This window comes from Harpia harpyja, chromosome 10, assembly GCF_026419915.1.
Source record: "Harpia harpyja isolate bHarHar1 chromosome 10, bHarHar1 primary haplotype, whole genome shotgun sequence".
In the NCBI taxonomy this organism is placed as follows: Eukaryota; Metazoa; Chordata; class Aves; order Accipitriformes; family Accipitridae; genus Harpia; species Harpia harpyja.
The window spans coordinates 2596826-2607701 of record NC_068949.1 but is presented as its reverse complement, the minus strand read 5'-3'; the positions used below and the strand labels follow the sequence as shown (position 1 = coordinate 2607701).

General features: G+C 60.7%; 1 protein-coding gene across 1 annotated transcript; it reads left to right on the top strand.

The window, feature by feature from the left end:
- Window positions 1-283: 283 nt before the first annotated feature.
- LOC128147344 (maestro heat-like repeat-containing protein family member 7) lies at window positions 284-2565 on the top strand. Its single transcript, XM_052799815.1, has 7 exons — window positions 284-424; window positions 581-768; window positions 857-994; window positions 1297-1411; window positions 1719-1853; window positions 2198-2374; window positions 2548-2565. Exons 1-7 carry the CDS (start codon window positions 284-286, stop codon window positions 2563-2565), a joined length of 912 nt encoding a protein of 303 aa, XP_052655775.1.
- The last annotated feature ends 8311 nt before the right edge of the window (window positions 2566-10876 follow it).

Here is a 10876-nt window from a genome sequence, read left to right as displayed (position 1 = left end):
CCCTGTGCCAGCCACGCAGGGCTGCCCCGTGCTGCTGGGGCCCCGGTGCACAAACACGAAGTCTGCCCCTGCCCCGGCAGCACTCTGCTTCCCTGCTGCCTGCATCCCCGTGCCCTGCTCTGCAGACTGGAAACCTGGGGCAGGGGCAAGAGTTGGGGCAGGGGCTGCTCCCAGACAAGGGCAGGGGCACAGACTGGGGCAGGGGCAGAGAGGTGCTGGGGTCAGAAGCCAGAGTCCGGGCAAAGGCTGGGGCCGGGGCAGGGGCAGGGGCAGGGGCTTGGCTATGGCAGAGTCTGCGCAGGCTGCAAGGCCTGAGCCTGGAAACCCAGGAGGGTCTGCAGGGTACGAAAGGCAGGCCATGCTAGCCCCGGGAGGCTTGTGGTGCCCACGTCAAAAGCAAGAGCTGAGCCCCCAGGGCTGCTGGGTCTTGGCCTTGGCCTGGAAGCCAGGTTGTGGTCTCCATCAGAGTCTCTGTGGCCCGGGCCAGTGCCTGAGCCAAACCCCACGTGCTGCCCGAGGGCTTTGGCAGTGCAACAGCAATGTCTTTGCAGTGAGAGTTGTCGCTGTGTGTATTCCGCAGGCAACCAAGGTCCTGTGCAAGCTCACCCAGCAGCCCATCTGCCAGGAGAAACTAAAAGCACTCTTCGCCAAGGTCTTCATGGGCCTGGTCTTCCAGATTTCATACACTGCAGAGTTCCTAGAACACACCACGGAGATTTTCTGGACATACAGCGAATGGCATCAGGCCAATCAACCCAGCCCTTTCAGGTGCTCCATCCCCCTTCCCCTGCCATTGCCCTGGGCCCTCGGCCAGGGCGCATGCTCTGTCTGTGACTGGACTTCGCTCTGCATGCAGGTTTGCAGTGGAGGCCATTAAAGCTCTGCTCTGTGCTGCTGGCTATGAAGAGCATGTCCTGAGCATCCAGAAGGAGGGCGGCTGGGACATGCTTCTCGGAACTGAGACCCTCCACAGAGGAATCAGCTTGCTGGCCAGGTGAGAGCCCCTTTCAGGCAGCAGTGCCTCCGCAACCCCATCCGTTGTGGCTGAGAGAGGGTCCCCAGCGCGCCAAGGCACAAAGCTGCAGCCGCAGTGCTCGTGACAGAGCGGTCAGAGCGGAAAGGGCGTTCCTTGCTTGGGGAAAGACCAGGGTGCTGTGAGCAAGTTGTGTAGAAGCTGTAGCTGAGTGCAAACGCATGTCTTGGCCTGGGGCGTCGTGACTAGGCTGGGCAGTGCAATCCCAGCAAGGCTTTGCCTGCCCTGCTCAGTCCCAGTGGTGCTTTTCTTTCCCCTTCCAGAGAGATGAGTAAGAGCCCAGTTGATCAGCGAGCCTCCATGTTCCAGCACCTGCAAGGGATTCTTTGCTGTAGGAAGGAATTCCAGATAACTTTTGCCATGACTTTCTACGTTGAGGTAGGCCTGGTGACAAGCAGTGCCTCTCGGAGATGCTTCTGAACCCTGCCCTTTTGCCGACATGGCTGCAGGGTGGGATGACAGTCACCGGAGCTGGGACAGAAGCGGTCCATTGTCAGTACCTCTGGCCTCGACCCATTTCTGCTGGGGTAGCACTCACAACCACCGGCATGTCCACAGGCAGAGCTGGCCCCAGGATGGGCTGCGTCAGGCCCCCATGTCCTGAGCTGGCAGTGGGAACCAGGAGCGGCACAGTGCGGGGAGTCCTGCAGGCTCTGCCAGTCTCTCGCTGCTGTCTTTGTTTCAGCTGCTGGCCTGCGATGACCTTGAAAAGGATTTAAGTGACCTGGTCCTCCTCCAGTTGTATATGACGTATCCATGCCACATAACGCAAGCGCTGGTATTCAGAGGCATCGTCACACTGTCGGAAAAACCTGAGATGGTAAGCGAGGCATAGTCAAGTGAAGCCATGTTGGCAGCCTGGGGCTGGGGCAGTGGGTAACGCGGTGGCTTGGGCCTGGCTGAGAGTAAGGAGGTGGGTGTCAGAAAAGGGGGTGGCTGAGCAGGGGACACCGAGCCTTTGCTGTCCTGCCTTCCCTTCCCTACCCCTGCTCTCCATCGTCCCCACCAGCGCACGTGGCCACCACCAGACAGGAGGCTGCTGCAGCAATTCCTGTGCCACCTGCCAGGAAGCCGGATGGGAGGCTGGTGCTCAGTGAACACAGCATTTTTGCCAGGGTGGTCTTCCAGTGCTTCACCGTAACAGAAATTCTGTGCTTCATACAGGCAAGAGAAATGCATATCCTGCTGAGCGACATCCTGAGGACTCTGAACAATTGTGACACAGATATCAAGATGAAGGCCTTGCTTGTCTTCAGAAACCTGCTGAGACACATGAAGAGGAAGGAGGCCAGCCACATCACTCTGCAGCTGGCAGGGAAGCTCCTGCCACTCATCGACGACGTAAGGCTGCTGTGGGAGCCTGAGCCCCACAGATGGGTACTCTGCAAGGACAGCTGCCCTCCAGCCCAGCCCCGCAGGCAGGACTTGGGCAGGGCTGCTTCCCTCCTCACGCCCCTGGGCTCTGGTGGGATGGCTTCTGGGCTCTGCAGCCCAGTACGGCTTCTCCTTGGCAGGTCGATGCCTCCGGATGACCCGATCCCCCTGCGCTGGGGCTCAGCCCCTGTGCAAAGCACCAGCAGCCCAAGAGCTGCTCGGAGCCACGAGGGCTCCCCCAGCTGCGCTGTCAGGCAGGACCAGACGTTCTCCCCAGGCACCGTGGCAGGGAGCTGAGGCTGAGCCTGTGGTGTGTGTCCTGCAGGCATTGCTGAGGGCCAGCCTGCTGTCCTCCTCAGCCCGTCCCCGGGGAGTGCTGCTCTGACATAGCTGGTGGTGAATGCTGGAGGGCTGGGAGAGCACTTGGAGGCACAGCACCACCTGACGGAAACCTCTTGTGTGGCCCTTGACGGGGACCGTTGCCCGGGGCCATTCAGCCCCAGCTGCAGATCTGGCCCACGGCTCCTCTGTGCAGAATCTGACCCTGGAGCATCTCCCCTCACATCCACCACGCTAATGCCCTTGATCACCCGTGGGCAGGGAGAGGCTGTTGCTGAAATCCCCCTGTCTTCCTTCCTACCAGGAGTCCAGCCAGCTGCGAGAGCTCTCCATCTGCCTCTTCAGAGACATGATGGAGACTGTGGTGGGGAGAGACAAGAGGCGGATGAAGAAGAAAATCTGGAGGGTCCTGGTCCCGCTCTTCTTCCATATGAATGACCAGACTGAGAGTGTGGCCAAGGTACAGATTTCAAAGCTGAACAGTGACAGGGGGAGGGGTCACAGCGCTGGCCTGGGCATCAGGGGTGAGGGCTGCTGGCAGTCGTACTCTGGGAATGTGTGTAACCTCAGGGTCGCGCTGCCCAAGTCACTGAGGACAGGGCAGAGCTCCCCTCATCCCCTGCACCGGTCCCACCACTGCCTTCCTCCTCCCCCCGAGCCTCCTGCTGCAGAGGTGGCCAGGGTGCTGGGGTCCCCTCCCAGCCCCGCTGCCCCCATTCAGCCTTCCCCCAGCACAGCCCAGAGGAAGGAAGGGTCCCTGCAGAGCCAGCACGAGCAGGCGAGGAGAAGCTGGCACGGACATTTCCCAGACCTGCCCTACTTGGTCCAGCGGGGCTGGGCAGCAGCCCGTGGCCACCGAACACACAAGTGCCTACAGGCTTCCCAGCTGTCCCTGCAGGTGTTGTCAGAGGCCAGGGCTTTGATGAGCCCCAATCCCTGTCCCCCTAGGGCTGTGCCCAAGAGACCCCCAGATGTTTCGGGCAGCTCCCTAAGAGCAGGATTGAAGCCCTGCTCACAGAGATCACCCTGCGTCAGGCCAGGGAACTTGGTCTGTGCAGAGGAGTGCAAGGAGTGGAGAGCCAGCTTGTTCCCCAGCCTGGAGCGAGGAGAGTGGTGGGAAGGGAGGTGCGGTCAGAGGAATACTGATCATGCATCCCAGGATCAACGCACCTGGAGCCTCAGCCTACAGGAGCTGGGGTAGCCCTGGCTGGGGAGCCAAGCGTCCTGCTGGGGGCCGCCCACGGGAGGTGCTGCTGCCTCCCTCCTGCCCTGGTGTCTATGGGACTGCTACTCTCACGGCCTGCAGCCATGGGCCCACACCTCCCTTACCCTTCACTCTGCCCCCAGCCCTAGCAGCAGCTCAGCAGCTCTTGCGGATCTCTGTTCTGCTGGCTGGCAGAGTGCGGTACCTGAGGTGTTGGCTGCCCCGTGTCCGTGCCTTGGGCATTAAACCCAGTTCAGACTCTGTCCGCAGCGGCCTCTTCCCATAACAAGCTGGGAACAGCTCGCAGCCTTGCCAAGAGGAGGGGGATGCCAGGTCTCCTTCTCAAGCTGTGGTGCCATCTCCCAGCTTCTGCTGCTTTGCAGGCCTCTGGGGAAGCCCTCCTCACTTGTGCAGACCTCCTGAAGAGGAAAGAGCTCAAGCAACTGGCCCGGACAAAGCAGACATGGAGGATTGGAGAGGCCTTGGTGAGGACAACCCCAAAGCCCCAGGGCCCAGGCTGGACAAGGGATGCCCCGTGCGCCCGGGCTGTGGACTGTGCAGCTGTTGCTCACCGGCCCTGCTCCAGACTGGAACCCACAGCCTGGAGCTGCATCCTCCTTCCCGTCCCTCAAGCACGGAGCCCCCAGGGCTTCTCCTCCAGGTCCCTCTCTGCTCCCACCCCTGGGTGCTGAAGGAGACCCTGGCCCACGGCAGCAGGACGGAGGGGCCTCAGTACCTCCGGGCCCCCTCTGCCTGTGGCTCTCCCTGAAATTCAGCCCCACAGGGCTCCTGGCTGGAAGAAAGGAATGGCCTGGGGAGGAAGGAGGGTGATGGGAAGAGGGACTGCTCTGGCCAGCTGGGAATGGTCTGTGCTAGCCCCGTGACCTTGTGCTCTCTCCAGCTGGTGCAGGACAGGAGGAGGATGGAAGAATACCTGCATCACAGCCTGCCATACCTGAAGGACGCTCAGGCCACCTTGAGAGTGGAGGCCATCAGGTTCATCGGTGAGCCACAGCCCCCAGGGTCCCTCTTCTGGCAGCCTGGCCCCAGTCCCTGCCACTGCACTGGCAGCAAGGAGCAGCCCTGTGGCTGCCAGAGCCTCGGCTGCCCCGTCCAGGGCCTGGGCAGACAGGGGCTCTGTGCCTCCCTCGCCCACCCCTGCCCACGTAGGTGGGCTTGGTGGCAGCCTTGCTCAGTCCCACTGCCCTCGGGTAGTCTCCTTCCCTGGGGTCAGCCCTGCTGAGGGGGAGGAGGGCGTGCAGCTGAGCTGGCAACATGCTGGCGAGTGGGAGGTCTGATGGGAGCTCTGTGCCTAGGGCTTGGTGCACGGCACCTGAGGGACCGAAATGAGGAGGAGCTACAGGATATGTGCAGGGGTGAGTAGGGGCAGTGCTATGCTGGCTCGGGCTGGTGGGGCAGGGGACAGAGCCTGGGCAGGGTGTTGCTATGCCTTGTCCTGCTCCAGGAAAATGCTTCAGGGGTAGAGGAATGTGTCAGAGGCATTTGGGGCATTTCTGAGCAGCAGCTTCCAGCTGATCCATTGGTCCCACCTGCTCCTCCTGGCCAGGGAAAGAGACAGATGGGGCTGGCATGGGAGGGTCTCTGCAGATAGCAGGGTTTCACCACTGCTCTCCTTCATTCTGTTGCAGCCCTCCAGCCCTTGGTGAATGACGCAGAGCCCTCCGTTCGTTCCCTGGCAACTCAGACCTTGCTGAACCTGGCACCTCTGCGGCCAACATCAGGATGGTCCCTACGAAGACTGTGCTGTGGGCTCTGCAGAGACAGGGAGAGGTGAAGGTCTCTCCTGGGGAAAATGGCTGCATGGGAATAAAGCTAGAACAACCAGCCCAGTCCCATGGTGTCCTTCACACAGGACATGAGCATGCTGAGCAGACAGCATCATTCCTGGCCTCTACTGCTGCCCGCAGGACAGCTCATCTCTCAGAACACCCTGGCCCCAGTCTTGTTTTACAACAATTTTACCTCTTGTTTGGGCTTTCCCCCCAAAAGAAGCATGTTTGCTCACCCCTGTGCAAGTATTTTTCTTTAGGGATGCAGAGGGTGAAGGGGAAATGGCAGACCCTGGAGAAATCGGGATTGCCTGGAGAGCTGCCCGGCACCCCCACTTCCCAGAAGCCGATGGCAGCACAGCACGCACTGACCCAGGGTGTCCTTGTACCAAAGCCCTAGCAGCGCTGCTGGACCACAAAACCCAGAGGGGAGGAGGAGGGAAGCTATAGCCCAACCTTCCCCTCCTGAGACATTCCAGGGCCTGAACAAACGCTCGGCCAAGCTGCCGAGCCGTCATTCATGCCGGTGTTCTGAAGTGGCCACCTCCGGCACGCTCCTGGCTTGCACATCCTTGCCCATGAGCCAGGGGAGAGGTTTCCCTGTGGGGAGGGAAGAGCTGTGCCCCTGTGCCCTGCCACACCTCCTCTGGGCTGCTGGGGCCGGACTCCCAGCCCTTTCAGCAGCTGGGCTGATCTGGCCACGGCCGGTGCCATCAGCCAGGCAGTGGAGGCAGCATGTGCCAGGCTTCCCAGGGCCGCCTTCCCAAGGCCTGGAAGGAGGGAGGGCATCAAATCCCCAGCAGCAGAGAGCTCCTCGCCACCCCAGGCCAGCAGCTCCCCCCAGCTCTGGGACCGAGCCCAGGCTGTCCCCTTGGGGTCCCTGGGGAACCTCTGCTCTGCCAGCACGCAGCAGGCACTGCTTCGGCAGGGAGAGAAGGAGGCAATGGCCTGGGAGTCCAAGGGATGCCTTGGCACACCGCTCGTCCCAGCAGCAGCAGCGCCGACAACCCTTTTCTGTGCTGGAGTCCAGTCCCTCCTGTCACCTGCACAGAGAGGTTGTTTTGAAAGACAGCAGCATCTTTAGCCTGGCAGCTTTATCTCCAGTGCCAGTCTTGAGTTTCCATCAAGCACCCAGAGGCTGTCACAGCAGACGGAAATTACTGACTGGTCCAGAGCTACCTTGTTAGCACAAAGGTGAAGGCTTTGAGAAGAAACCTACAAAGCCCCAGTGTTTCCCTTTATGCCTAGTTCCAGAACTTGGAGAAAGAGGACCTCTTCCTTTAATACATATCTGGATATTTTAGTCAACGCACAGCCCATGCACACCAGGTTTGGGGAAGATACAGACACTCACAGAGCCTCTCACTCGCCTCACTCATGCATGTCTCAGCCAGTAGGTGCTTTTCAGGACACACACCATTCCCGCCTCAGTGCCTGGTGGCCAAGACCCCCACTTGCTCCAGTAGCTGCACTGAGACCCCCCAGTCACTCCACTAGCTGCACTGGGACCCACACCAGTAGCTGGCACCACAAGCCAGGGGTGCCTACACCCCCCGGTTGACTCCAGCAGCTGGCACCCAGTCCACCCACGCCAACCCCCCCAGTAGCTGGCACATAGTCCTTTCAGTACACATCCACACAGGATAGAGAGTGAGACTGTGCAGAGAGATCGTTAGGAAAAGATTTAATAAGAACATAGAAGAAGACAGGACAGACATCATCTGTGTCCTGCTACCAATCACTTGTCTCTGGACAGACTCCGGTGTCATCAGGCTGTCCGTCATCTGAAACTTCTTCAACAAGATTAGAGGGGACGAAGCCTCTTGTGCCGTCGGTCAGCTCTCCCACGTACCAACCATCTTCATCCACGTCTCCAAATATGTACATGTATCGTCCAGCAACTAGAGGAAGCTCTAGTTCAGGCCGCTCGTTGGGACCATTGAAAGGATCATAGCTGTATCGAGCTATGAACGCTCGCAGCTCCGCCGGTTGTTTTCTCATAGCTGCCAGGACGATGGCCTCCTTGTGTGCAGCCCCGTTAGCCTGGCGCAGCCTGGAAATGCTACGGTTGGATCTTTCCTTTTCCAGCCATTCAAGTTCCTGAAGTAGCTGCTGGTGTTGCTCGTTTAGCTTCTGATACCAAGCCAGCTGGGCTCAAAACAGTTGCAGGGTTTCTTGGTGTTCCTCTTCTGCCTGAGCCCTCGGCAAACACTTGCCTTGCTCTTCCTTCCTCTGGAGCGCTAACTTTGTCTCCTCAAGTTCCTTCCCCAGCTGTTGACTCCTTTCTGCCATTTCTCTCATGGCTTCCAGTTTGCGCTCTGCCTCTTCCAGCTGGGTTTGAAGACAGACCTTCATTTGGATGGCAGCATCTCGCTCCGCTGCCACTCGCGCCAGTTGCCCTTTCAGGTTGGCATTTTCAGCTCGAACGTGTTCTGTCAACCCACCTGCCCTAGGAGGCAAGCATTTTCTTCAGCCAGGCGGGTGTTTTCATTTGTCACCTCTGAGAGCTGCACCTCTAACTCCTCACCAGTTTGGCTGTGGGTGCCCACATGATCAGAGGCCTCTTCACCTGCAGCCTCTTGGGCCTGAAGCTCCTCAGCTGCCTTCTCTGAGAAGTCATGCTGCTTGTCTTGTGCCAGCAAAGCTCCAGCAGGCTCTCCCATTTCTCCACCCCTCTGCTGAGGAAGTGATGCCGTGCACAGTTCCTCAGTGGGGCTTTGGGGGTGAGGAACAGCACCAGTGGGGCCTGGGATAACGGGCAGGGTTCCGATGGGCCAGCCAGATGCTGGTGATACGGTCGGGGCTGTCCTGGGCTGTTCCCTGCACCAGCGAGCCTCTGCACATCTGCAGGGGGCAGGGGCAGCTCCACACAGGGAGACCACCAGCAGAGACGGGGCTTTGTCCCTTGGGCTGCTGTGCACGCTGGCCCGGCTGTGAGCCCCTGTGAGCCTCAGCCCCCTGTCCCGCGGGTCCCACCCTACGTGTGATCCAAACTGAACGCCTGTCCTTTGTAGTGCCCAGAGCCTCATGTTTCGGGCCGAAATCCCCAGGTTTAGGGTCCAAACCCGCCTTTGATGACCCCCAGCCTTTCCTCAGGGCCCACAGCTCCATCCTGAGGCTCTCAGCCCTAAAGGTGGAGTTGGTTGCCTGGCAACCTCCCCCCAGCAGTCCCTGGGGAGTCAGTGGACCCAGGACAGCCAATCGCATTTGAGGAGGCGGGGGCAAGGCATGTGATCGATAGGTAACCCACCAGTCAAGGTTCGAGGCCTGCAGGAAAGGTAGCAAGAGTGCAAAAAGCTGGGCACAGTGCTGGGGGGGGGTGGTGTTGGTTGGAGGCGGGGCATGCCAGCTCCACCAATCAGAGCTGGCAATAGCAAAGCACACAGGTGACTGATAAGCCGCCTGCCCCATCACAGGATGGGAGGAGCAAGGGAGCAATCTCATGCAGCCAATCGGAGGAAACATCGCCTCAGGGGAGGGCGGGCAGCACACTGCAGCAGGAGGCCAATCACAGAGAGCATCACCTCAGGTGCACCTGGGCAGCCTGAGGCCTGGGGCCAGTCAGAGGCCGCCCTGAGGGAAGGGCGGGCCCCAAACCAGGGCACAGTGACAGCCGAGGGGACCAATCCGAGGCAGCACCGCCTCAAGGGAGGAGACTGACAGCCCTCCCCACCTGTGCTGCCCCATGGGAGAAGAAGGTGGGCTACGCCGGCCACCAGGCCTGGTGCTGGGGCCAGGAGTTTCCTTTAGGCACCTGCAGTGCCGAGGGCTCCGGCAGTCCTGGGAGCTGAGTGTGCCAGGCACAGGGCAAGCGACTGAGCTGGACGTTCTCCAACGGCAGGCATTTGTAGGAGGGGGGCTCGGAGGGAACCCATCTTGCCCTACCGCTGCAGGGGGTCGGGTCCAGGCACGCGGGAGCCCTGGCCCCCTGCACGTCGGGCTTTGCAGTGCCCTCACATGGCCTGAGCCTCCTCCCAACCGCACAGAGCTGCTCAGACCTGCTGCTAACTCCTGGTTCCCCGCCGCTGACTTGCTGCTCGCACCGTAGGCAGTAGCTCCAAGGGGCTGAGCTCTGCCTGCCAGCCTGTTGTATTAGCCGGGACAACATCAAGAGCAACCACGGCAGCTGCTGAAGACAGGCTATTTACAGAGCATACTCTCCTCTGAGCAAATACAAGCCTAACTCTTGACACCCTGGTTCCCCCAGCAGCCCCCTCCTGCCCCACTCGTTGGAGAGGAGCAAGCTCTGGGCCAGGCGAGGGGCTGGTGGGAAGCTTGTGACACTGGTCAGGAGGTGAGGACCAGCTCCCACAGGGGCAGAGTGCCCCCAGGAGCCCCAGGCCAGCACGGCCCTACTCCTACAGCCGTGGTCCCCCAGGGCATGGCCAGGCTGCACCGTCCCACCGTGCCAGCCCACCTCCGTGGGAGGTGAGGGGTCCCCAGGCTCTGCCTGTGCGTGGAGGGCTGGGAGGGGGCCAAGCTCTTGGGGTGCTGGGACCCAGAGCTTGGGCTGTGGGACGTTCCCTGCTCTGGGAGCAGAACAGGCACCATGGGCGACTCACTCCGATGTGGCTGTCCCTGTTGCTGCTCTCAAAACTTCAGGCAGAAATCCCTCCAGAGGCCAGGACAAACCCCACCTCACTTGGGGTGTCCCCGCAATGGCCGGCAGATTTCCCTGCCTTCCTGCCATGGTCTGGCCCTATCGCCCTGAGCCCCAGGGAGCAGAGATGGGTGGGGGCCTTCCAGCAAGGAAGGAGGGCTGAGGGGAAGTCTGCTCATCCAAGGGCCGAAGGCTCTGGGGCGCACGGGGGCTTCCTCACCCATTGCACCTCAAGGTGAAGGGTGAGGGGCAGAGCACAGCTGGAGCCAGAGGAGCACAGCTGGAGCTAGGGCTGCCTGACTAGTCCGGGGGGTGGAGGGAGGAGAAGGAGTGGGGAGGGATGTCCATGACTGTTTCTGGGAATGCTGTCTCAGGCCCCAGCCTTCACCAGGGCCATGCCTCCCCGTACCCCTTGCCTAAACTTCCCACCCCTTGTTATTGCCCACGACGCTGCCAGCTGGTTTCCAAGGCTGGGCCTGGCAGAGGAGGGAGGAGAGTTGTGGTCGACCCTTTTTGCTCCTCAGGCTGGAGAATGA

Coding starts and splice junctions, on each gene's coding strand:
- LOC128147344 (XM_052799815.1), top strand. CDS start 284: ATGGCAGAGTCTGCGCAGGCTGCAAGGCCTGAGCCTGGAAACCCAGGA. Junction 769..856: donor AATCAACCCAGCCCTTTCAG/GTGCTCCATCCC, acceptor CTCTGCATGCAG/GTTTGCAGTGGAGGCCATTA. Junction 995..1,296: donor GGAATCAGCTTGCTGGCCAG/GTGAGAGCCCCT, acceptor TTCCCCTTCCAG/AGAGATGAGTAAGAGCCCAG.